The sequence below is a fragment of the Ovis canadensis genome, chromosome 21 (genome assembly GCF_042477335.2).
Source record: "Ovis canadensis isolate MfBH-ARS-UI-01 breed Bighorn chromosome 21, ARS-UI_OviCan_v2, whole genome shotgun sequence".
In the NCBI taxonomy this organism is placed as follows: domain Eukaryota; kingdom Metazoa; phylum Chordata; class Mammalia; order Artiodactyla; family Bovidae; genus Ovis; species Ovis canadensis.
Window position 1 is genome coordinate 66,849,979 of NC_091265.1, and position 24,385 is coordinate 66,874,363.

The following is a 24,385-nucleotide window of genomic DNA, read 5'->3' on the forward strand; positions in this document are numbered from 1 at the left end:
CTTGGGGTGGGGGCACCGGCGTCCCACAGCGCTGTTCTGGGTGCCCTTCAGCCGAGAACAGAGGTCCCCACTTCCTCCCCCGGTATCTAATGCTCCAGACTTTCTGCGCTGAGTGGAGTGCTCCCTGTGGTCACAGCTGCGCATCCTGAGGTTGCTGCCGCCAGAAGCTTCCAGGCTCCACCCACAGCAGGCAGGCAGCTCCACTCCACCCCTGAGATCCCACAGCAGGTGGGAGGTGCCCTGAGGCAGCTCTCCTGGGCATCTGTTCTGAATGGGCTCTCAGTGCCCAGGCGTTAAATGCGTTGCCCTGAAAACCAACTAGAGAGCTGTCTGGCGGGGGCGGGGGTGGGGGGCAGCTCATCGCAGTCCAGCTTAGGCTGAGGCTTCAAACCAGAAGCTGTTGCTTTGGCGGGGCTCAGGCAGGCCCTGGTGCCTCCAGCAGCTTAGAGGGCAGGAGGGAGGCGGCCTTCCTGAGGCCACCTGCCCAGGCGTCTGATGGGTGGTCTCTGCAGAGACCAGGCCCAGCACCCTTCTCTGGCCCCACCCTGCCCTGTCGGCAGACGTCCTGCCAGACCCCACCTGACTCGCTCCCAAGACCCCCCTCCCATGCCTGGTCCCTGTGCAGTGGCCAGACAGGCCTTTGGAAACCGCAGCGGTCCAGTCACCCGCTCCCTGGGGTCTCAGCCGCATCACCAGCCTTGCATCCAGGGAACAGCTGAGCTTCTGCGAGGCCTGTCTGCAGCTGGCCCAGCCTCCGTCCCCTGGAGCCCCGTCGGCTCTCAGCTCACACCGCCCCGTGTCTGCTTCTGTTGCGGCCCTGGGGGTGGGTCTGTTCACTCTGCGGACAGGACGGCCCTTGGAGACCAGAGTGCCTTTGTCAGTGACGTCAGCTCAGCCGTCCGTTCCACAGACGTTTATTGAGCACCTATCAAGTAGCAGGAGCAGTCCCAGGCGTGGAGCACAGCAGCGACTATAACCCTCAGGGTCCTGCCTCTGGGGGAGCGGTGACCTAGTCAGTATAGGCTGCAGACGGTCAGCAGGGGGGCAGCCGAGGCCCGGCCCAGACAGCTCTTCCCTGGTTGAGGAGGAGGCCCGGTACCCGGGGGGTCTGGGGGAGGCACCTGGGGCCGCCTCACCTGCTGCTGCCTGGCCCCCCTGCACCAGCCCATTTCTACCCAACTGGCACAGGCCTCAGGGAGCACCCCAAGGCCCCGATCTCAGCCCAGAGACAGTGGTGGGAGGGGGGCCTTTGTTGCTAACCCCCAGCCCAGCAGATAGGTGGGGCTGACCTTAGGCCTTGGGACTTTGGTGTGTAGCTAAAGGCACTTGAAGCTGCCTCTGGGGCTTGAGGGTCCCCAGAGGGCACGGTGATGGCACGGTGGGGGGGCCAGGCAGCAGGACAGTCTCCCCGGTAGGCGAGGGGCAGGGGCGCCGCCTGGACCGCAGCACTGGGGCTCTCGGGAGTGTCAGTAGTCAGCGCGTCGCGAAGCTGCAGCGCACGGAGGGCCGGCGCCCGCGGACACAGTCAGTAGTGCTCCAGCTTCAGGCTCTTGTACAGGCAGCAGGTGAAGAGCATCCCGAAGACCTGAGCACAGGGCCAGCGTGAGCACGCCGGCCCCGGCCCCCAGCACACTGCACACCCCCACACACGCCACCCCCGCACACGGGCGATGCCCAGCCCCCCACACACACCCGCACGGGCGATGCCCAGCCCCCTCCAACATCACACCACCCCTGCACACGGGCGATGCCCAGCCCCCTCCAACATCACACCACCCCTGCACACGGGCGATGCCCAGCCCCCTCCAACATCACACCACCCCTGCACACGGGCGATGCCCAACCCCCAGGCACACACCCGCACACACCTGCACACACCCGCACACACCTGCACACGGGCGCTGCCCAGCCCCCTCCAACATCACACCACCCCTGCACACAGGCGATGCCCAGCCCCCCACACACACCCGCACGGGCGATGCCCAACTCCCAGGCACACACCCGCACACACCTGCACACACCCGCACACACCCGCACACGGGCGATGCCCAGCCCCCACACACGCCACACCTGCACATGGGAGATGCCCAGCCCCCCGCACACACCCACACACGGGCGATGCCCAGCCCCCAGGCACACACCCACACACGGGCGATGCCAACGCCCCCACACCACACCTGCACACAGGCAGTGCCCAGCCCCCAGACACACCACACCTGCACACGGGTGATGCCCAGCTACCCGCTACACACACAAACCTGCACACAGGCGATGCCCAGGCCCACGGCCCCAATGACCCTCAGGTGCTCCTGGATGAACGTCTCCAGCTTGGTAATGCAGCCGCCCTGCAGGGGTGGAGGGGCTGCTGAAGGCGGCAAGTCCTCCAGTCGCCTCGAGGACGCATCCCAGGCAGCTCAGCAGGCCCCCACTGGCCTACCTCCACTTTGTAGATGTTGGAGGCGTGGTCCCGCCGCCCACAGCCAGGCACCACGGTCTTGCAGCAGCTGTCGGGGACCACCCGTCCGTCCGCCTCGCCCGAGCGGATCCACTCACTGTCCTGCCAGTCCCGCGAGCTGTTGCTGCCGCAGCAGTGGAACTGCAGCAGGAACAGAGCTCAGGCGAAGCGCCGGGCCGCAGCCCTGGGGCCGGGCGCCCACAGAGGCCCGGGGAGGCCCCGCCCCGCACCTCCCGGCCACCCACCTCTTGCTGCAGCTTGTCCACGGCGCTGGTCACGCCCTCATGGCCCGGCTGGTGGTACCGCCTGGTCATGGTGTCCTTGAGGTTCTCCTTGAGCTCTGCGTTCAGCTGGGGTGAGGGAGGGACAGCTGCAGCCTTGGTTGAAGACTCCGAGGTGGGGCAGGGTGGGAGTGGGCGCAGACCGGGGTGGGGGGGCATGCAGGAGGACTCTGGCAAGGGCTGGGGTCAGGGAATGGGCATTGGATGCTGGCTCAGACGGGTGGTTGTGGGGCCAGGTGGCTGGGAGTCACCCAGACGGCCGTGGGCGGGGTCGGCGGCAGGGAAGGCACTCCAGATCCCCTGGACACCTGCCTCCGCCGAGCAGGCAGCTTGGGTGCGGAGGGCCAGCTGGCGGTCCCTGTGGTCCACCCTCCACCTGTGGCCCCGCCTCCATCTCCAGGCTCAGCACCGCAGCCTGTATGTCTTGGTCCTTCCTAGCCTACACGCGTGTGTACCCTTACATGGCAGGTCTTCACGTGCGTGCCCTGCCTGTGCGTGTGGCCCAGTGCGTGGGTGTCCGTGTCCCTATGTGTATGTGTACGTCTCCTGCACGCTCATGTCCAGCTCACTGCACGTGTGTCCCTGCACGTCCACGTCCTCGGGTGGCCTGTCCCAGCCCTCACCTGCTGGTAGTAGACGTAGGCCAGGACCCCCGCAATGATCTCCAGCAGAAAGATGATAAGGAGCAGGCCGAAGTACTGGGGGGAGGAGCAGGGGCTCAGTCAGGTGGGCTGGGACACAGACGCCCCCATTCCATGAGGACGCCCAGCACCAGGCATGGCAGAGCAGAGCCACTGCCCTCAGCTGCCAAGTGGCCACACGGTGGGGGCCCCCGGCAGCAGGTGAGGGCTGGAGGACCCCGGCCTCCCAGTGCTCCTCAGCCGTCTTCCCTCTGCTGGCCCAGCCGGGATACGGGGACCCACAGGTGGGCAGGGAGCCCCTCCCAGGTGAGCACAGCAGAGTCTGTCTGTCCTGCAGTCTCACCCATGTCTCCCTTCTAAGCCCTCCTAACCCAGAACCACCCCAGGCAGCCTGGCAGGGAGCCCCACCCCCACCCGCGGTGCGGCCAGCCCCGCTGACCAGACGCAGCAGGTTCCTCCGCTCCTTGAAGGTGGCACAGCAGCCCAGCGCCCCGGTCACCATGACGACAACGCCCGCCACCACCAGGATGTAGGCTGTGGCCAGGTAGGTGCCCGAGGCCAGCAGGCTGATGTAGTCGCTCTTGAGGGCCAGCGTCCAGATGCCCACGGCCATGACGGCCAGGCCAGCCAGCTGCGGGCAGTGCACACCGGTCACCACACCCGGCCCCGGGCCTGGACCCCTGGCCAGGCTCCTCCGAGGTCGGGGAAGGGGGTGCCCACTGCTCACCCAGAAGCAGCAGTTGAAGGTGAAGAGCAGGTACTTGAGGCAGACGGTGCCACATGCTGCCGACTTCTCCCCAAACTCACCCATCCTGGGGCCGGGAGGTGGGGGAGGGGCTGCCCGGGAGGACGGCCAAACGCCAGCGGGGAGAGGAGCGGGGGACACACGTCCAGACCAGGTTGGGGCCAAGCCAACCCCCTGCCTGGGTGAAGGTTCTGGGAGCGCCTGTGGGGGAGGGCTGCTCGGAAGCCCCCGCCACCACTGCGGCAAGGGCAGACATGGTGCCCACAGCCCAACTGGAGCCTGGGGGGCCCGGCTCCCCTGACCAGCGCCCAGGGCATGGCGGGGGAGGCATGGAGGACCCCCAACCACCACCACGGGCTGACTCAGCCCTGCAGGCAGCTCAGGTGAGCTCACACAGGCCCCTCACCCCACCCCACCCCAAACATTCTCTGTGCCCCACGTCACAGGTTGGCAGGATCCTACCGGCTGCTGGGGGGGCAGGGGCGGCAGAAGCTGCTCAAAGGTAGACTGATCTGTGCTTTTCTAGCTTAGTCCTGTGGCCTTGGAGAAGGCCCTCAGGCCTCATAAAGGGCCGGCCTGCCTTCCTTCCAGCCAGAGCTGGCAGGCGCCACCCCCAGACCTGGGGGTCCCTCCTGAATGGGGATAGCCACGCTGACCCAGGGGGAAATGAAGCTCCAGCCTGTGCCCCTCCCCAGAGCCACCCCACCCTCTCGTTTCTGGGTGTCTGCATGAGCGGGGTGGGGACACAGAGGGCAGAGGAGCCCTGGGGCCCTGTTTCCAGACAGACAGGGTGCCTCCCGGAGCCGGACTCCTAGCTGCTGCCCTAGCACTCACCTGGCTGGTGGGAGGGCTCCTCTGTAGGGCAGGCAGGCAGAAGTTCCCACCTGAGGAGGCTTCACTAGAGGGCCAGGGACAGGCCACAGGTCAGGCTCAACCTGGATGGGCAGGATCCCACCATCCCTCCTTGTAGCTGACCCAGGTACTGGCCGTGAGCTGGCCTTCCAAAGCCCCGCCCCCCCGCGCTCGGAGAAGGGAGAGGCCAGGCCCGGTGTTTTGGCCTCGGCTAGGGCGGGGCAGGGCAGAAGACATTTCTGGACAGTCCGATTCCGGGGGGAACCGCACGCCTCCTCCAAGCCCCTAGTCTGAGCCTTGGCACCTGGTCTGTAACTGGCCCTTCCCCCACCAAGCGGCAGTAGCTGCTGCTGGGGAAGAAGAAACGGTGCAGAACGCCCCGCGCCGGCGGACCTGGGCCTGTCCTGGGGTCCGGGTCCGGGGAAGGCTGTTTCCAGGCACAGGCTCCACCCGCACGGCCCGCCCTCGGGCGAGAAAGGCTGAGGAGCCGGCCGCCTTTCCGGGAGTGCCCGGAGGAGGTGAGCCCCCAGGGAAGGGCCGGCCAGAAATAGTTCCCGCGGCCCTGGACGCTGCCGCCCCGCCCCCGGCTCCAGAAGCCCAGCCGGGCCTGTCAGCGGCCCACGCCCCAAGGTGGGGGGACTCCCAGCTCGGCTCCCGGCAGGCCGGTGAGGAATTCGCGCGTCACCGCGATGAAGTCACCGCCGCCGCCACCCCCACGCCCTGGCGGGGCGCGCGGCCCGCCCACTGGCACCGGCGGAGAGGAGGGCACCGGTGTTCGCGCAGTGCGTGGGGTGCTCGGGAGGAGCCCCCGGCTCGAGGGGGCCGCGAGGACCGTCCGGAGACCAGGGAGGCACCTTGCCCTCGCCCGGCGGACCCTCGGCCCGCCGGGCCTCCGGGCACTCGTCTACCCCCGGTGGGAGCCTGCGGGGTCGCCGGGCGCGCAGCTTCTCCCGGTCGTCGGTGCCCGGCGGTGCACTCACCGGCCACGCGTCGGAGTCCGGCGGGCGGCGGGGGCGGCGGCGGGGGCGGCGGCGGCGGCTCGGAGGGCACAGAAGACACAGCCGGCCCGGGCCTGCGAGCGAGACGCGCGGGGCCGCCCCGGGCCCCGCCCCGAGCCCGCAGGCCCCGCCCCGGCCGGCGACGCAGGCGGGTCCCGACGGCGCTCGGCGCGCGCGGGCGGGGCACCAGCCCCGGCGGCCGCCTGGGGGCCACGCGAGGAGGCCGAGGCCAGGCGGGCTGCGGCCCGAGGGCGCCCGCTCGGGACGAGCGGCGGGGCGGGGCTGCGGGGGTCCCCGGGACAGACGCGGGCCGGCCCGGGGGACGGCCTAGAGGCGCGGTCAGGGGCAGAGAGGGGCCTCTCTGGGCGCCCTGCGGAGGACGGCTTGCAGGGGAGGCTCGGGTCACGGCGTGAGAGGGTCCAGACAGGAGGGTATCGCCTGGGAGTGGTGGGAAAAGGTTCGGGAACGAGGGCAGAGGCTGCGACCGGCTGCGCTGGGGAGCTAGAGCCGAGCGCCCGACGGCTCGAGGCGGCGCCGTCGGTGGGGACAGCTCTCCCGGGACAGTGGGCCGCCCTCGTCCCCTGCTCCCTGCCCGAGGCTCGGGCTGGCAGGGCAGAGGGCACTGGCGACAGCTCAGGCCCACCCCTGGTGCCTCCACTCAGGACTCCAGTGGGCTGAACTAGCCCCCCCAGGGCTGTGTGAGGACTGGCATGGGGAGGGGTGGAGGCTGGGGGCGGTCAGGGAAGCCCGCCCACCGCTTCCTGGCCTACTGGCCTCAGTGCCTTGGTCCCTACAACTCTGGCGGACGGCTTGTGGACATGTCCAGTGGACACACAAGGGCGAGGGACGCCTGGTCCAAATGCTACGGCTCCCACACGCCAAGGAGGATGAAGTCAGTGAACTTTATTCAGAGGAAGGGGTTTTCCGATAGTTTCGATGCGCTGGGCATAGAATGAGGACCGCAGCGAGAGACATGAGTCCCTGACCCCCCAGATTAGTTCCTTCATGTCTGCAAGTCAGGCAGGCCGGGCAGCTCACTGGGGAGAGCCCACATCCTGGATAGGCAGCCCCCAGCGACGCCGAGTCGCCTTCAAGGGGCGGCTTCTCTGAGCAGCCAGGTGAGGCCCAGTGAGTCACTCGGGCTAGTCAGCGGCCACTGGGCAGGTGGCCGGAGCCGCGTCTGGGGGGGCGAGCCCAGCTACTGCAACAGCAGCAGCAGGGGGCGCCCAGCAGGGGGGCGGAGCTCAGAGCCTTCCTGCGGCCGCTGCCCAGCCGCTGGGCCTCACAGACGTCCCTCTCGTCTCGGAGCCGCGTGTTCAGCTCCCTGGGGAATAGCAGCCCACAGGCTCTGAGGGGTCTCAAGAGGAGGCACGCCTGGGTGGGGAACGCGGGCACGGAAGGGCTTCCTCGCGGTGTGGGGGGGCGGTGATGGGGGCTGGGTAGAAACCGGCGGCGCGGACCCCTTCCAGACGCACCTGAGGAGCTCCAGTTGCCGCAGGAGGCTGAGCTTCTCTTTCTGCATGTTCCTCGAGACCGCGACCACGTCTCTGCAGGACGGAGGTGGTGATCCGGGTGCAGGAAGGCGCCTCGGGGTGCCGCACGGCCCCCTGGAGGACCCCCCCCCCCGCCCCGCCACGGAGACCCCAGAGGCGGGGCTGCAGCCGGGGGCGACTGCAGCCCGGAGCTCCAGGTGCGCCCCTCCCCGGGGCCCGCCCCCGAGGGTCCGGCCCACCCCCGGCACCGTTGGGCTTGCTCGCGGCGGCCCTGCGCCTCGCCCTCCAGTCTGCGGAGCTGCTCCTGCGCGCCCTCCAGTTGCGTCCGCAGCGCCTCGTTGGCCAGCCACAGCTGTGCGTTCTGCGCCTGCGCCTCCAGCTGCTCGGAGGTCCGGGCCTGCAGCTGTTGTTCCAGCTGGGGGAGCGAGGGGTCGAGGCTGGAGAGAGCCCCCCAAGTCGCCAGGGAGTGCGTGGGGACGGCGGGGCTTGGGCCCGGGCTGGGCAGCCGTGCATCCCTCCGCGCGGCGGCCGCTCACCTCCCGCTGCCGCAGCCCCGCGCGCTCCAGCTCCTGCTCGCGACTCTGCAGCTCCAGTTCCAGGCGGCCTCTCGGCTCCTCCCGGGGGAGGCCCTAGGACGCGCGGGGACACCTGAGGCCCGCGGGCGGCAGGGGCGCGGGTGCGACCAGTTCCCTCCAAGAAGGCAGCCCCTGGGAGACCCACGCGCCCGGGATGGGCCCACCTGACCCCGTAGGCGCTGGCGCTGCTCTCGAAGCTGCTGCTCCATCTCCTCGTACAGACACCGCACTTCCCGCTGGTGCTCGCTCTCCCGCCTTCGAGGAACCGAGGGTGAGACGGCGGCTTAGAGCCTGCCCGCACTGCAGCCAGGAGACCCTCCGCCTGGCCCTCCGGCCGCCCCCGGCCTCCCAGCCCTCACCTCCGCAGAGCGTGCTCCAGGCCGTCCCGCTCTCTGGCCGCCTCCTCCAGGCAGGCTGACGCGCGCATCAGAACGTCCTCGAAGGACCCCAGCAGTTCCGGCCGCTCACGCTGCAGCCGGGTCCAGAGCGCCCGAATTGCCTGCTGCCTGGGGTGGGTGGGTAGGGGCTGAAGCCGAAGGGAGGACTCCGTCACCCTGAAGGGTAAGCCTGCAGAGGCCGTGGCCTTGGACAGGCAGAGCATCCTCTTCCGGGTGCTCTCACCCCTGAGGGGCTGGCCTGGCAGGCGGTGTGTACAAGTGGGGCTGTGTCCTTGTGTACCCAGGGCTTTGCCTGTGCTGGCTTTAGCCGTGACTGCTGACTCCAGAAATGCAAATTCTGTGGGAAATCACGCCTGGCACACAGCAGTGGCAGCTGAGAGGGCCGGACCCAGCCTGGCCGAGGGTCCCTGCCTGGGAACAGGCACACAGGCAACCTGGACAGGCCTGCGCAGGTGGACAGAGCAGTGGAGGGTGCTGGGGTCAGGCCAACATCGACTTACTCGCCCAGGACCCGGGCCACCCCCAGCTGCTCCAGCGCCGAGCAGAGCAGCTCCTCGTCCTCCTCCACTGAGCCCCCCGAGCCTTGCACATCCGACCAGCCCGACTCAAAGGTCTCCTCTGGAGCCCGGGAGGGCAGAGCACCCACAGCGGCCTCCACGCCCACAAACTTGCCTGCAGGGCGTGGGGAGGAGAGACTGTTACCCCCACGGCTCAGCCCACCGCCCCCTCACATATCCTGCCCTTCTCTGAGCCCGGTTTCCTGTTTTTCTTCCTTACTCTGGTCTGACTCCCGTCCTGGGAATGGGAGGTGACAGCTGGGCTCAGGCCAGAATGAGGCACGCCTGGCTCCCAGCCTCACTAGGGTTAGGCTCGGGCAGTGGGGTGGGAGCCGGTGAGCACACCGCCGCACTGGGGGCCCTCTGTGTCTTTGTGTATGTGCTCCAGAGGGAGGCCACGGAGGGGCGTGGGCTGCCGACCTTGTGGGCCCCAAGTCACACGTGCCAGTGGGCTGGGGGTGGGGCTCAGGGGCCGGGCTCACCCAGGCCGAGGCAGAACTCCCTAGCTGTGAGGAAGCCAGTGTGTGCCTGGTCCAGGCTTTCAAACACAGCCTCCAGCTGCTCGGGCGTGAGGGGCAGGTCGCTCTGCAGGCCCTGGCAAGGTGGATGGCAGGGCTGAGTGGCCAAGGTCAGCCCTGGGGGCGGGCGGCATCTGGGGGCAGGGGCTCACCTGCAGGTCGTGCCGGGTGATGAAGCCCTTGGCCTCCTTGTCACACAGCAGGAAGAGCTCCTGGGCCTGCTCCAGCATTGCGGCCGGGGACCCCGGGGTGCGCCCCTGCTCCCACCCCTCCTCCTCCTGGGCCTCCCCAGCCCTGGGCTTCCCGGGGCTGGCCATGGCGGTGGGCTCAGCCTTGGGTGGCCTGAGCAGAGCCGAGAAGAGACGAGGAGAAGAAAAGGGCAGGCAAAGCGGATGAGAGGCAAAGGCGGCCGAGGGCTAAGCGGGAGCGCTGGGCACCCAGAGGTGGGGTGCACAGGAGCCTCTCTGCCCCCATGGGAAGCGGGAGAGGGCCTGGCAGAGGGGCCGCCAGGGGCATGTGGCCCAATTTCAGGCAGTGGGGCCGGCGGGCTGGGGCCTGGGTGGAGCTAGGCAGGCTCCGGGTCCCCCTCGAAGCCAGCAGGTGCAGGAGAGGCATTAAGGGAGGCAGGCTGGGGGCTGCTCTAGGTCTTGTGACTGAAATGAGGCGGGGGCTCTCGAGAGGGGGCAAGGGCTTGGGTGAGGGGATGGTAAGCTGCAGAGGACTCGAACAGGTCCTGGAATTGCCGACCTGGGCACGGGGCTGACCAGGCCGGGCCAATGAGAGTACCAGCCAGTCCTGGCTGCTCTCAGCGCGGACCCTGGGCCCCGCCTCCGGCCAGCTGGCAGGCGGGCTGGCTCCGCCCTCCCCGCTCGCAGCCCCTCCCACCAACCTGGGGCCCCAAGGAAGGCAGGTGCAGGGTCCAGCCCGGGCCTCGAGGCCTTCCAAGGCCCTTGTCGGGAACCCCAGGGTCTAGCCTAGCAGCCTTTCCTGCTGGCACCGTGCTCACCACCACACTGGCCTTCCCAGGGGGTGCCCTGCCCGTTCATCAGACCACATCTCGTTCCCACAAAGCCCTGACCCCCGAGTTTCCCGAAGCCAGCCCCCAGTGTGGCATCACCCCCCGACTGGGACCCTACCCATATTCCTGAGGGTGGGGGGCGACCGATAAAGAGGGCGGGTCTGAGAAAGGGCAGGAGGAGGGGACGTGGACGGAGACCACTCCCCCAGCGCGGGCTCGCCCCCAATCCCAGCGCAGGCGCGCCACCCCACCAGCGGCTCCCTGGCTCCCTGCAACCCGAGGGCCGTCCCAGCCTGAAGCTGCACTGTGTCCCGGCCGCGGAGCGGAGGGTGGGGAGGACTCCTGAAACCCCACGCCCTGGGGCCCCAGTCTGCCCTGCCCTTGCCACTGCGCGCCCCCAGGGGTACCGGAGTCCCTGGCCGTGATACGCAGGGATCCGTGCACCCTGTGGCGACTTGGCGGGGCGGGTGTGGAGGTACTCGGCCGATGCAGGCGGGGGCGGTGGGGGGGGAGGGGACCCGCCAGGTGCCTGCCTACCTGCGAGCTTCACCGCCACACCTGCGCACACTGGGCTGTCCTCCCGCCAGTATCGAGACCCCGGCAGGGCCGGCCGGGCGGGGCCGCTGCCGCTGTCGCCGTGTCCCCGCCGTGTCCCCGCCTCTCGGCACTGCCCTGTAGCCCGGCACTCAGCCTGCCCGCCCCTGCATGCAGCCCCCGACCCCCAGGGTCTGCCCTGTCCGAGCTCCTGGTGGGGTGGAGAAGACGACCCCGGGGACACTTCCTGCACAGGGCCAAGGAGGGGGGGCAGTCCTCAGGATATCGATTTCAGGCGCCAAAGAGCGTGCAGGAAAACCCAGGCAGGAAATAGACCAAAATATTCTCAACGGTTATCTCTAGGAGTGGCGTGACTTTCCTCCCTTCCCTATGTTTCTCCAGCATTCTTTCCCATATTTTTTAAAACAATAAACGAGTAGTATACTACAACACGGTATTTAAATCAGTGCTTTAGAGGCCTGTGTGTGTGAGGGGGAATGACTGGGGGGGGCTGGCAGGGGGTTCCTGTCTCAGCAGGCACCCCAAACTCTCCTTGGGGGCACAGCCCTGACTGCAGCTCCCATTGGGGGAGGGTTGCCAGAAAGGTGCTGGGGGCGGCGGGGGGGGCCTGTGTGTGACCTCCTTGCAGGGGAAGAAAATACCAGCTTCTTCCCAGGGGTCCCCCTCCCAGGTCCCGGCCCAGCCCTGCACCCACCTGGAGGGGCTGGCCTCCCGGGGCCCTCCTGGCAGCACTGGGGGCTGGAGGCCTCCGCTCCCCCAGGGATCCTGCTGAACTAGAACCGGCTGGGCCTACAGGACAGGACCTTGAGACCAAGGGGTGGCCCCTGGCACAGGCACGCAGGGACCTGCTGAGCCGGCTCTCCCGGTCACAGCCCCAGCCCGACCGTTATTGTTGGCTGGGGGCTGCGGCCACGGGGAAGCGTGGAGGGCAGGTGCAGGCAAACCCCCAGCAGCAATCAGCTCTGGACTGCCAGCCAAGCACCCGGCTCCGCTCAGAAACCCCTCCTTCCCCCATGGGCCCTTGTGGTCACCAAGAGGGGCTGGTCGCATCCCCTCAGACTGCCCAGGCAGAGCAGAGGAGGCCTCCAGAGCACGTGTCACCCACAAGACCCAGCCCCCCTCAGCACACCTGCTCCCTCCTATATTCGGGCAGGGGGCTGGGTATGCTGTTGGGGGCAGGGAGGCTCCTGATGACAGGGGCAAGACCCACACCTCCCATCAGCCTGGGCCGAACACCCACTGTGGAGCAGCCCCCTCCACCCCTCCACCCCCCACTGCCCACCTCTCCCCTGCGCTCAGCTGGGGAACCCCAGCCTGCACAGTCATCCAACCGGGAAATCATCCCACACCCCCAGGACGCCATGAAGTTCTAAACTAAACAGTTCTGTTTTTATTTTGCAAGGATCTTGGTCCCAAATATTTCCATCGGCCCTTGGAAAGCTGTGCCCAAGGGTCCCAGCCAACGGAGTGGGCAGCAGCCTAGGAAGCCCTCGGTGCTTTGAGGGGGAGCCCCACAGCTGGCGGGCAGGCCCTGAGTGCCAGGTTAGAGGCACACAGGGTCCCGGGAAGCCCGGGCCTGAAGCTGCAGACACGACACTGGGGGGCGGCAGCCACACACAAGTGAAGGAGGCAGGGCTGGGCCGTGGCGTTTATTACATCTGCTTTGGCAAAAAATAAATAATTCTTCACACACATTCTTCAGAAAATGAAAAACTGTGGCCGGGGAGCAGGTGCGAAGCTCTCAGGAGTAATACTGCGCTCGCAGGCGGGGCGCCGCGCCCCAGAGTGCTGGCCCGACACTGGGGCGGGGCCCGAAGGGGAGGCTGAAGCACAGGCAGGGGGCCCTGCGGCCACGCTGGGAGGGCTGCGCGGCCGTCCTCAGTGCAGCGAATGGGCGGCGGGTGGACCGCAAAGCCCCCGTGGGCAGCGTGAGGGCCCCCAGCTCCTCAGTCTGCAGTGGGGTGGAGAGGGACTGCGGAGGGGAGCTCAGCTGGCCCCGGGGCCCCGCCTCACGGACAGGGATGCTGGGGGGGGGCGGGGGCAGCCCTCAGCACCGGGGCCCCGGGGCCAGAAGGCCAGGGCCCTGCGCCCTCAGCAAGGGGGCGAGCTGGGCGGGTGCTGCGGGGGAGCGGGGGCCGGGCCGGCGGGGGCGCGCATGCGCAGGGCGTCCGGCGGGAAGGCCACGTTGGTGCAGAAGAGCCCGAGCAGCAGCTGCCGCTGGCACTCCTCCCACTTGGCTAGCACATCCCCCAGCGACAGGCTGTTGCGCATCCAGCTGGGCAGCGCCTCGCTGTAGGCGGCGCAGGACAGCGGCACGGAGGGCAGCGAGCGGGCGCGGCGCAGCTCCACCTGCTCCGACAGCCTGCGGGAGGGCGGGAGGGAGGGAGGGAGGGAGGGCTCGCGCGGGGGGTTGCCCTGGAGGCTGCGGGCCGGGGCAGCACGGCGGCGAGGGGCTCACCTGGAGGGCAGGCGGCTGCCCAGCTTCCTCTTGGCGCGCATCACCAGGTACTGGCAGACGCTGCCCGTCTGCTCCTTCATCCACCGGATGTCCTCAGGGACGTCGGGCAGCCACTCGAGCAAGCTGGGGCAGGGTGCAAGGCATGGCCTCAGGGGCCACGGCGGGCCGGCCCGGTCTGTGCCCTGGCTCTGGGCCCGACATGGCACCTTATACCAGCTGTCCCTCCCCACCACCCAGGGATGACTCCCAAGTCCGTCCCGGGCGCCCGCCCCCTGCTCCTCACCGGATGGTGAAGGACACTGCGCTCTCCAGGGGCAGAGTGTAGGGCACCATCATGGCCGTGGCCAGACGCACGGGCAGCGTGTTGGAGAGCGTGGTCAGCAGGTCCGTGGGCTCCATGCAGGCCTCCAGCAGGGCTGTGGGTGCAGGAGGGTGATTGGTGGCAGGTCGGGGGTGGGGGGGGGAAGCAGAGCCCAGGACCCCTCTGCCCCCTCCCCCCACCCACCCTCATTGAGCCTTGAGGGCAGGTGCTCCAGGATGTGATCCTCCCTGGGCGGAGGCGGGTGGTCCTTCCCTCCAGTCCTCTCCATGGCCACTGCCCCCTCCTCTGCGTCGGCATCCTCGGGGGCAGGGGGCTGGCTGGGGGGCAGTGCCAGCAAGGGGTTGGGCCGGTTCAGGAGACCTGGGTGGGGAGAACGCAACAGGCCATCAGCAGGGCTGCGGCCGGCTGGCCCACAGGGGACGGCCAAGCAGAGCCCACCCAGCCCCGGGCAGCCCGCGCACCGTTCCGCCGCAGGAAACGGAGGCCATCCCTGTAGCCCTGTTTGCACATCTCTCGAAGCACCTGAGGCAGGGGAGGCATAAACTGGGGCAGGGGGCCATACACGCCCTGTTCTGCCCCCCTGGGGTCCGCGGGGTCCCTGCACCATCCCCCCACCCCACCCTAAGCGAACTTGAATCCAGGGCCAGATCCAGGTTGGACAGAGGCTGGGCAAGTTACGGGCTATCGCCAGGAGAGGCCCCCGCGCAGCTGTCCCCCATGCCGTTGGCGAGGGCGGGCCTCACCAGGGGCTCAGGCGGGAACAGGGCCTTGGAGAGGCGGTAGAGGTTGCGCAGGTTGAACTGGATGCTGGTGTTGGTGACTCGGAGCTCGTGGATGTTGGTGGAACTGTCCTGAGGGCAGATGTCACTCTCGCCCGAGAAGGGGGACACCGTGATGGTGTTCTTGAGCTCATAGAGCGGCAGGTTGTCTGAGATGCCGCCGTCCACATAGCGCTGGGGCAGGGACACCGGGTCACACGGGGAGGGCCCAGCAGGGGGTGCTGATGGCCCTCCCCCGGGGCCATTTCATCTGCGCCTTTCACCCACTGGGCACTGGCCACTGAACAAACGGCCAGACGGCGGGGTTGGGGAGAACACCACCGGAAACGCGCATTCATGCTGGGCTCAGGCTCTTGAGTAACCGGGGAAGCGAGGCCACCGTTGGGCGGGGCACAGAGGGCACTCCTCCCCGCACTCCGGGGAAGTGAGGCCACAGGCTGGCAGGAGGGTGGGGCTGGGGGGGCACTCATCCCACCCCACACACAGGAGCCGACTTGTCACCCTGGCAGGGCGATCAGGGCATACTCACCACGCCCTGGAAGGAAGGGGGGATGAGGCCGCAGTACACGGGGATGAAGGTGCTGCAGACATTGGCCTGGGGGCAGGGACAGAGGGGGCAGTGAGCAGGGGCTCAGGATTCCTACCGCACCCCAGTGTGGCACGCAGGGCCCACCTGGATAAGCTCCTCTTTGGAATTGAAGTGGGTTATAATGACGTTCTCGCCATCAGAGACGCGGGTCAGAGAGATGCCTAGGCGGCCGCTGGCACACCCGTGGCAGTCAGCAGGCAGACTCTTCAGCAGGCAGCTCCGGATGGTCTTCACCATGTTGAAGGAAGGGTGCAGCGGGCCCAAGAACCGCTTCCGGGCCTCCTTGGACACCTCGATGATATTGGCACCAGCTTCACCTGGAACAGCAGGGCCAAGAGTCGGGCCACACTCCTGGGCTTCACACATTCCCCAGGGCTCCGTGCCCAGGGACCATGGCACAGACTCAAGGCAGCCCTATCCACCCTGGAGGAGTCTCCGTGTCCACTGTGGGGCCTGGCCCACAGTTGGGACTTTTGCCACCTGTTCCCGGGAACAGAGAGGCTCCTGGGAGGGCAGACAGCTGAGGCCATGGCCTGCCCTCTGCCCAGTATTTCCCAATGCTCTCCCTGACCCATGAATCACAGAGCCTGGCGTGGCCTGGCACCCAGCTCCCCCCAGGAAGGGTAGAAGCCACAGGCTCAACTCTGAGCAGCCTCAGTCTTCACCCACTTGGCCAGCTCCAGATCCACAGACCATCATGCCGCCCGGGGGCACGAAACCCGCTCGCAGCCCGTTGCAGCCCCTCCACATGCCTCTGGGGGCCATGGGCGCTGGCCGGGACAAAGCCGGCGTGCAAGAGGCCCAGGAGTAGCCGGGGCAGGAAGGCCCCAGAGGCACTGGGATCGCCACTGGGGTCAGGGGTGAGGCGGGGCGCAGGCTCCAGCTGCCCGAGACCACGGGCGCTTGTGAGAAAGGTTTCTTGGGAGTGTGTGCTGGGGGGAGGCGCCACGCGAGCCATTTCCTCAACAAAGTACCATGGACCTAGGGGTGTCCTGAGACCATAGAGGGTCTGAGGAACCCTGGGCGGAGGCCACCTGGAGGGGAAAGGGCCGGGATGCAGGGTGAATTCCAGTCTGCTCCTCCCGCCCCAACCTCTCCGGGAGACAGTCACCGGCAGAGGGCAGGGGAGAACCCTGGCCAGGCTCCTGCTGGGCGGGGCATTCCAGAAGCTAATGACCCCTCTGTCACTGGCTGCCTCCAGGAGAACTCCGTGTGCCGTAAACATCACTGGCAAGGGCCTCAGGAAGAGTGCGGGCGGAGAAGGCCGACGCCGGGACTCCAGAGTCACCGCGCGCCTTTGGCCCCATGGAGGGGCCAAAAACGTCTGGCCGCAGTCGCGGACCCAGGCCCACAAGTGGGCGGTGCGCCAGGAGCAGGAGAGCCGGAGAGAGCTTGAGTTGGCCAGGCCCAGGCCTGACCTGCTCGGACCTCCTCCAGGAGTCCTCAGGAGGTACCAGGCCACAGTGCCCAGACGCTCTCTCAGAGGCCAACTCCATACCTGGCCCCGGGGCCACGGCAGTCTGGACTGCCGTAGCCCCAGGACACAGTGACCGCTGGCACCCGGTCTTACACGTCCGGGGCAAGCGGACGGCCTAGACCCCACCCCGACTCTCGAGGTCCCGCCCACGAACTACTTTCTCTTTCCAATGAAATAACTCCTGCTGCACCTGCCCTCCCCCCAACCTTTGCGCCCGAGAGGCGGGCCCTAGGTGGCAGCCTCGGCCCAGAGGCGCACCGGGCCCTACCCCAATCCCCGGGCACCCTCGGAGCAAAACAAGGCAGGCCCCGCCCCTGGCTGGCCTCCGGAATTGGACCCTCGGCCCGGGTCCCGGGTAGAGACCCCCTCCCACCTCACCCTGGTGACGGAAGGGGCCGCTCCACCCTCGCGAGGGGCATCTGCCCAGCCCCCCCGGCCCTCTTACCCAGGCAGATCCCGGTGACCAACGCCGTGGCCGTGAGCGCCCCGGCCGAGGCGCCGTAGATGTGCGTGGCGTTGGCCACCAGGAAGGGCGCGTGCTCGCGGAGGCAGGAGGCCACTCCGATATGGTAGACGCCGAGGAAGCCGCAGCCCGCGAACGAGATGTTCCACGTCGTCTCCTTGGGGAACATCGCGGCGGCCCGCCGGGCTCCCGGGCTCCACAGGCCGCCCTGTGCGCCCCGCGCTCGCCGCTCGCTCCGGAGCCGGGGCTACACCGGCCGGCTGGCCCCTCGGTCGCTGCGGCTCGGGGTCTCAGCCGGCGGAGCTGGGGACTCTGCGCAGAGGCGGCGATTTTAGCAGGGGGCGGGGCGGAGCCGGCTCGCGCGGGCCTATCGGGGCGCGCGGGGAACGGCCGCGCCCCCGGCCCGAGGCCCCGCCCCGCCCGAGGCCCCGCCCTCCCCGGAAGCCCGCCTGGGCCCGGCGACCCCGCCCCGAGCCCCGGCCCCGAAGCGGAGGCCCCGCCCGCCGTCCAGCACCCCCGGGCTCTGAAGCGCCGCACCTGCGGCCCCGCCAAAGGCCCGGACGCGAGTCCACGTCCCCCACGTCCTGCTGCCCCACCCCCACCACCGTGGACGGCGGAAAGGGGCGGGCGGGGGCCCAGAGCAGTGCGGATGGCCGCTGTCAAGCCCGGGACGTCGGCATCTGAGCCGGACACCCGGGAGCGGAGGGCCCTGCTGTCCGGGCAGCATCCCGCCTCCCCCAGGCGTAGGCCTCCGCCCGCCCGGGACACCGAGGAGCTCGCCGCGGGCCAGGGACCTGAAGGACCCACCGAGACTCATCACAGAATCACCCGTAAACACACAGGGCTGCGCGCAAACCACAATTCCCAGAGAGAACACTGGCGTCTCAGACACGCACCCGACCTCCCGGCCGAGCTGCGACCGCCCCGCAGCCACCTCTACCTGGGCACTAAGTTGGTTTCCACCCGCCTCCTGTCCCAGCTCCTCGGGCTGTGGGGTCTACTCCGGGGTGAGTCCAGCCCCGACCCGCCCTCACTAATTGCCCAAGCAGGTTCTGGTAACGTCACCCTCCCACCCCCTTCCGCATTTTTCTCCTGGATTGCAGGGCAGGGCCAGCCTGACTTGTATCCAGAGACCAGCCCGGCATCTCACTTGTTTCCTGGCTCAGTCCTGTCTCTGTTCTGACCCCATGGACTGTAGCCCACCAGGCTCCTCTGTCTATGGGAGTTCCCAGGCAAGAGTACTAGAGTGGGTTGCCATTTCCTTTTTGGGAACTTGTGGACTCAGGGTTCAAACCCATGTCTCCTCTATTGGCGGGATTCTTTACCCCTGAGCCACCAGGTCATCCGGCACCTCACTTCACCTCCCAAACAAGGGGCTCATCTCTGCTGAAGGCAGGTGGCCAGTGTGCATGTCACCCTTGATATTCGCTCCCCAGGCAGGAGTTCGGTTCAGGACCCAGCCTGGGGCTGCTCCCCAATCAGGCCCAGGCAAAGCCAGAGCAGGGCCTCCCCGGGACAGGGCCATCGGGCATCATGCCAACCAGTCCTCAGCTCCAAGCCACCCGTGCTTGGCATGTGTGCCTGGCATGGGAACCCGCGCCAGTAGAGCAGTGAGGAAAGTCAGCCCAGACGGGCCGCTTGGGGAGGGGGTTGGGCTGAAGTGGGAGAGAGTGCTTCCGCAGGTTCAAGTAAGGACTGAGAAGGGTGAAGCGTGGGAAGGCACAGGGCCCTGGGTGGGAGGAGGGGAGGGGAGCTGGGTCCTGGGAAAAGGGATGGCAGGGGTGAGGGGTATTTGGCTTAGAACCCCGAGTGCTTTGGATGGAGGAGCAGCCCAGGACTGGGGTGCCTGAGTGCTTGGGGAGGCTGCGGGACACAGCAGATGACGGGGACACAGTGGGGATGGAACAGACCCCCAAGGCCAGCCTGCAGAGCCCAGGGGCCACCAGGGTGGACCACCAAGGAGAGCTGGACACGGTGAGCTCAGCCACGGGCCTAAGGCTGTCCCTGCAGCCTGCTCTGGGGGAGGCCAGTGTCCGGGTTGTTTCTGAGGGAATGAGGCTGTGCCGCCCCAGTGCAGGGAGGCCTCTGCTCCCATTTCCACACGCTAGCTGACTTGTTTTGGGTACATAACCTTCCCTTCAGGCCCCTGGGACCAGGAGTTCTGGAGCCAGGAACATCGAGCCCTTCTCAGAATGCTGCCTGTGGAGTGGGAGGCAGACCTCCCCTTCCCCCAGCCCAGACAGAGGAGAATCCCTGGGGGTTGCCGGCCACCAGCCAGGGTTCCTCTGCCCCCACGGGGTGGAGCCTAGGATTGTGAGTTCTGCCCCTGTACCCGGGGTCCACTCCTCTGGGAGGGGCCCCAATACCCTAGCCTTGGACCACGGCCTCAGGTCATCTGTGTCCCTGGGCACACAGAGCCCCCCAACCCCCACACCCAGACCTTTTCCTTGCCATGGTCCTCACCCCCGTCCAAGCCCCCACCCCTCAGGCCAGCGCCCCGGCCCTGGGCCTCTTGCAGAGGCCCCCACCCCCCTGCTCTGCCCTTACCACTCCCCTCTGGAAGTGAGTCCACAGCTCCATAAATGCCCACTGCCCGGTGAGCTCCTAGCACTTACCCACCACACCAGCCTTCAGAAAGGCAGAGCATCTACTGGGGAGCCTGGCATTGGCAGGCAGAGGCCCAAGGCCGTGAAGGCTGCCGGCAGCTACAGGGCCAGGATAGTGAGATGAAGAATTGATGCTTTTCAACTGTGGTGTTGGAGACTCTTGAGCATCCCTTGGACTGCAAGGAGATCCAACCAGTCCATCCTAAAGGAAATCAGTCCTGAATATTCATTGGAAGGATTGATGGTGAAGCTGAGACTCCAATAGTTTGGTCACTTGATGCGAAGAAGTTACTCACTGGAAAAGACCCTGAAGCTGGCAAAGACTGAAGGTGGGAGAAGGGGATGACAGAGCATGAGATAGTTGGATGGCATCACCAACTCAATGGACAAGAATTTGAGTAAGCTCCAGGAGCTGGTGATGGATGGGGAGGCCTGGTGTGCTGCAGTCCACAGGGTACCAGTCAGACGCGACTGAACTGGGTAGTGAGAGGGCCTCTCCCCTCTGCCCCGTATTTTAGGCCAGAACTTGGCAGAAGGGGCGTGGGCCGGCCTGCCACTAAAGGACCTGAAAAGCATGCGGCCCAGCGCTGCTGTCTGCAAGGCACCTCCACATCTGCCGAGCAAAGGCAGTGGCCACCAGACGGCTGGTGCACTGAGGTTCAGAGCAGCTGAGGGACACCCGAGTTGCTCGGCGCTACAGTGGAGCTGGGGTGCTGACTCGAACGAGACCAGGAGCCTGACTCCTGCAACGGAGTCCGGTCGCACCCCATCTCCTTGTGTGACTGAAACCACTCAGTCTAATGGGAACTGCTGGCCTCAACTGGAGGCACCAGCCTCACAGAGCAGAGGTTCTGAAGATTTTCTGGATCGGGAGTCCCCGGAAAGCCTTACTCCCTCCAAGACCCTGGCAGTCCTCAGGAGCTGGGACAATGTCCAAGAAGGAGGCACAAGGCTTGGCCATACTCAAGACCCACAGGAAGTGACCCCTCCCAGGCACCCCACTCTGGGCTCTTCAGACTCCACGGAACAAGGGTCCTGGTTCACCCCAGAACGAGACAAGGATGCAGGGACCACACTGATAAAGCACTCTCAGAAAGCTCAAGAAATACATAAAAAGGGTTTTATTTGCAAAGGAGACGGACTCTAGTCAAACAGGCCGAAGCCCATGTCGTCATCTGACTCCTCCGACTCTTCCTTCTTCTCCTCCTTCTTCTCCTCCGCTGCGGGGAGAAAGCACGGTGAGCTCAGTCGCAGTGCAGGCCACACACCCGGCAGAGGCAGGCCTCAGGGCGTGCGCACCAACAGGGGCCGGAGCCCCCACTTACCTGCGGCTGGAGCAGAACCCGCAGCGGGTGCTGCCGATCCTGGGGCAGCAGAGACGGCCACAGCCCCGCCGGCAGGCACGCTGGCCAGCTTGCCGATACCTGCAGAGACCAAAGGGGAGGTGAGCCCAGAGCAGGTGTTCCGCCTGAACGTCATCTCAGAATGAAGACACTGTCCAGCTCGTTCGGGTCTGTGCCAGATTCCCATTTTCCCAGACACTGGCTCCTAGGAATCCTCCCCCTCCCGCCCAGCAAATCTGCAGGCCCACAGTGCCCCACCAGGGAGGTTACGTTGAACAAACATGCTTTCGACCAGGGAGAGAGAATCCACTGTCCCAGTGTCCAGGCCCTCACCCCCACGCAGTGAGTTCACAGACAAGGCTGCCTCTGCCCTGTCATGAACCCAGACAAAAACAACTCCCCCAAAGCTCAACTCCCAAGTAAGTCCAGCTCCAGCCTGACCTCACAGGCAGGGGCCTGTGGTCAGTCCTAGCCCCCCAGCAATGAGGCTTGTTTACAGAAGCCCACTGATGGCACAGGCGCCCCTGCCGCCCTGCCCGGGGGGTTGTCTAGAAGCGCCACAGCATGAGCCCACGGAAACCCTGCTCACTCCTCTGGGTTAGGCTTCTAGAGTGCTCTGGTCCACAAGCGAAGCCTGGCAGGCCACAAGCTGACCGGCAGGGATTAGAATGGACTGTGAAAACGGAAGCCTCGAACACGACCTCACCCTGGGCAATGACGTCCTCAATGTTCTTTCCGTTGAGCTCACTGATGACCTAGAGCAGACGAGGAGCGGGGTTACCAGAGGCCGGCCACACACACAGCTCCCCCCGCAGGGCAGTTATGGCCCACTCAGGACAGTAAGTTCAGACATCCCGCATGTGGAAAATAACACCAAAACTTACTGCTGAAAAAAAATGCAAAATATCTCACTTCACACTCAATCTGTATCAAAAGAACCTTCACCAGGCTGAATGAAAGCTCCCCTGGTGGCCAGTCAGTAAAGACTCCACCTGCAATGCGGGAGAGCCGGTACCGTCCCTGGGTCGGGAGGCATTCTTGCCTGGAGACTCCCCACGGACAGAGGAACCTGATGGGCTGCAGTTCGTGGGGTGGCATAGTCAGACAGGACGGAGTGCCTAAGCACAGCACCTCGATTCCTGGGTTGGGACGATCCCTTGGAGAAGGAAATGGCAACCCGCTCCAATATTCTCGCCTGGGAAATCCCATGGACAGAGGAGTCTGACGGTCTACAGCCCATCGGGTCGCAACAATCTGACACGACTTAGCGAGTAAACCGCCACCACACTGAGTTCAAAAAAATAAAGTTAACGTGGGCTTGTTTTCACTTAAAAAAAAGCTTACACGTGACTTGTTCCCACTGAGCCACGCTAACGCGGACTTGACCTCATCCCCATTTTTTCTTACTTTGGGCTGTACCAGTACATTAGGGCAGTTCCAAAACCACATGGGTTGGCAAAGGCCTTCCACTAAACCCGCGGCAACCTTCTTCCCTGGGCTGGGTAGGAGAGGGAGCCCCGTATGCGCCGTATAGGGTCGGCGGGGCTTTCAGGCCCCTGCGAGGCGGCTACCTTGTTGAGCCGGTCGTCGTCTGCCTCGATGCCCACGCTGTCCAGGATCTTTTTGATGTCCTTGGCGCTGGGGGAGGAATTGCCCCCGAGGGCGGCCAGCAAGTAGGAGGCAACGTAACGCATCCTAGCGCATAAGGCAAGGACAACGGCATTAGGGGCAGCCTCCGGTCCCTGCGAGGCCAGTGCCCGGCCGCGCGCGGCTGGTGCGGAGCCGCCGCCGAGGCCTGGCCCACGCCCTGCCCCGCCCGCCCCCGGCGGCACTCACGACCGCGGCCAGGCCCCGCGGCCCGGCATTCCCGGCCCACTCACTCAGCGGCGGCAGAGCAGCCTCGCGCGTGCGACCTCGGTGGCGTCAGGGACGGAAAGGAAGGCGCCGGTGCTGGGGGCGGGAGTAATTCGCTACCCAGAAGCCTCCGGGACTTGCGCTCGGCGCCCCATGAGGGCGCCTCCTAGTGACGTCACGCAGCGCCTAGCCAATGAGGACGCGGGAGACGCCATTATCCCGTCTGTCCCGCAGCCGCCACCGCAAAGGCGGAAGGCAGATCCAGGGCTGTCTTCGTGTATATAATGGGGTGACTGCCGCCCGAGACCCCTGGGGGAAGTGGAGCTGAGAGAAGAGTGAGCCTGGAGTGTAGGTTTCTCCCTTCAGGGTTCCCAGGATGCCGCGCGGCGCCTAAAGCTCCCAGCATGCAGCGCGGCCTCTGCGCGCTGGTCGCTTCTCTGCCGGAGCGGCGGACGCGGCCGGCGAACTACAAGTCCCATGGTGCACGGCTACCGGAAGCGAGGGGGCGCCGCTGCCGGCCGCACGTGGCCCGGCGCCGCGGCTGGGGTCGGGCCTGCTACGCGACGGGAGCCGGTTGTCTGGCCTGGCCCAGACGGGCGGGCGCGTCTCCCCGCGCGTTCACTCCGCGGAACCCAGCCACTGCTTTCCGCATCCCTAGTGCCACGGCGGGGGCCCCAGGGGAAGCTGGGAGGCCCTGTCACCGCCGCTCGGAGGAGCGGAGCCAGAACCGTCCACGCCCGTGTGACCCGCCCCCACCCGGTCCGTGCCCTCTCGGAAGAGACATCAGCCTCCCCGTGGACACAGCACACGTTGCTCCTTCACTCCGTGTCGGGGACCTTGCAGCAGGCTGGCCTCAGTCCTGGGGGGCGCCCAGGCCCGGTTCTGCTTCCTCAGAACTTATGTTCTAGTGCGCGGACACAGTAGTTAAACGAGGCAGTCCCAGGCTGAGGTAAAGCCTGAGCGAAGAGGGCTGAAGGATGAGTGAGCGCGAAGATCTGAGCGAGCATCAGGCCCCAGGAGTAAAGGCCTTGCTGAGGTGGCCAGAGATGGGTTCAGAGGCAGCAGGCCGCCCAGGCGGGCTCGTGTTAGGGCCCAGCCCCGATGTGATAACGCAGGCCCCACGGAAACCATCGATGAGGGTCGGGCACAGAAAAGGTTTTTGCTCAAGATCATGCAGCTGGTGAGGAAAACCATCTGGCAAGGATGGGACTGTTGCAGTAACACGGGAAAGTGGTCGGTTGTGATTTTTTTTTAATGTTACGATAATATACTGTAAAACCACTTTAATCATACAGTTTGGTGGCACTAGATGCGTTCACACTGACGCGACCGTCACCACGGTTTATCTGCAGAACGTTTTCCCTCTTCTTGAATTCTAAACAACACCCCATCCCTTCCCCAGCCCCTG

At 66.6% G+C, this 24,385-nt stretch overlaps 4 protein-coding genes and 1 non-coding gene across 27 annotated transcripts; all 5 read right to left on the reverse strand.

The window, feature by feature from the left end:
- Window positions 1-898: 898 nt before the first annotated feature.
- Window positions 899-6,242, reverse strand: CD151 (CD151 molecule (Raph blood group)). Of its 12 annotated transcripts, none has more exons than XR_011251819.1 (10): window positions 5,955-6,242; window positions 4,957-5,020; window positions 4,105-4,214; window positions 3,817-4,008; window positions 3,360-3,434; window positions 2,701-2,805; window positions 2,438-2,596; window positions 2,259-2,345; window positions 1,436-1,585; window positions 899-1,146 (listed from the first exon to the last, which is right to left on the reverse strand). XR_011251819.1 is itself a non-coding variant. In XM_069565847.1 (9 exons), the coding sequence occupies exons 3-9, from the start codon at window positions 4,186-4,188 to the stop codon at window positions 1,526-1,528; spliced, it is 762 nt and encodes a 253-aa protein (XP_069421948.1). In that variant the 5' UTR covers window positions 4,189-4,214; window positions 4,957-5,057; window positions 5,955-6,238; the 3' UTR covers window positions 899-1,525. The 12 variants fall into 12 exon arrangements, 6 of the variants coding, with proteins under 6 accessions (XP_069421948.1, XP_069421949.1, XP_069421950.1 ...); XR_011251818.1 differs by having other exon boundaries at window positions 4,957-5,057; window positions 5,955-6,118; XR_011251820.1 differs by having other exon boundaries at window positions 4,105-4,323; window positions 4,957-5,057; window positions 5,955-6,092.
- Window positions 6,243-6,855: 613 nt separating this feature from the next.
- CRACR2B (calcium release activated channel regulator 2B) lies at window positions 6,856-11,898 on the reverse strand. Of its 9 annotated transcripts, XM_069565840.1 has the most exons (11): window positions 11,781-11,871; window positions 11,069-11,312; window positions 9,666-9,855; window positions 9,478-9,589; window positions 8,939-9,110; window positions 8,400-8,546; window positions 8,205-8,295; window positions 8,002-8,094; window positions 7,714-7,880; window positions 7,448-7,519; window positions 6,856-7,296 (listed from the first exon to the last, which is right to left on the reverse strand). In XM_069565840.1, the coding sequence occupies exons 3-11, from the start codon at window positions 9,828-9,830 to the stop codon at window positions 7,119-7,121; spliced, it is 1,197 nt and encodes a 398-aa protein (XP_069421941.1). In that variant the 5' UTR covers window positions 9,831-9,855; window positions 11,069-11,312; window positions 11,781-11,871; the 3' UTR covers window positions 6,856-7,118. The 9 variants fall into 9 exon arrangements, with proteins under 9 accessions (XP_069421941.1, XP_069421943.1, XP_069421942.1 ...); XM_069565842.1 differs by lacking the exon at window positions 11,069-11,312 and having other exon boundaries at window positions 11,781-11,898; XM_069565841.1 differs by lacking the exon at window positions 11,781-11,871 and having other exon boundaries at window positions 11,069-11,394.
- An 824-nt stretch (window positions 11,899-12,722) lies between these two features.
- On the reverse strand, window positions 12,723-18,228 carry PNPLA2 (patatin like phospholipase domain containing 2). Of its 4 annotated transcripts, none has more exons than XM_069566410.1 (11): window positions 18,115-18,227; window positions 17,157-17,486; window positions 15,319-15,551; window positions 15,175-15,240; window positions 14,610-14,819; window positions 14,328-14,388; window positions 14,050-14,226; window positions 13,828-13,960; window positions 13,545-13,667; window positions 13,174-13,448; window positions 12,723-13,094 (listed from the first exon to the last, which is right to left on the reverse strand). In XM_069566410.1, exons 2-10 carry the CDS (start codon window positions 17,341-17,343, stop codon window positions 13,178-13,180), a joined length of 1,461 nt encoding a protein of 486 aa, XP_069422511.1. In that variant the 5' UTR covers window positions 17,344-17,486; window positions 18,115-18,227; the 3' UTR covers window positions 12,723-13,094; window positions 13,174-13,177. The 4 variants fall into 4 exon arrangements, with proteins under 4 accessions (XP_069422511.1, XP_069422514.1, XP_069422512.1 ...); XM_069566413.1 differs by having other exon boundaries at window positions 12,723-13,076; window positions 13,155-13,448; XM_069566411.1 differs by having other exon boundaries at window positions 18,071-18,139.
- A 2,658-nt stretch (window positions 18,229-20,886) lies between these two features.
- On the reverse strand, window positions 20,887-23,447 carry RPLP2 (ribosomal protein lateral stalk subunit P2). Its single transcript, XM_069566419.1, has 5 exons — window positions 23,004-23,447; window positions 22,695-22,818; window positions 21,830-21,878; window positions 21,106-21,204; window positions 20,887-21,000 (listed from the first exon to the last, which is right to left on the reverse strand). Exons 2-5 carry the CDS (start codon window positions 22,815-22,817, stop codon window positions 20,924-20,926), a joined length of 348 nt encoding a protein of 115 aa, XP_069422520.1. The 5' UTR covers window position 22,818; window positions 23,004-23,447; the 3' UTR covers window positions 20,887-20,923.
- LOC138427380 (small nucleolar RNA SNORA52) lies at window positions 21,666-21,799 on the reverse strand. Its single transcript, XR_011251984.1, has one exon. It is a non-coding gene; the product is annotated as a small nucleolar RNA SNORA52 (small nucleolar RNA).
- Window positions 23,448-24,385: the final 938 nt, after the last annotated feature.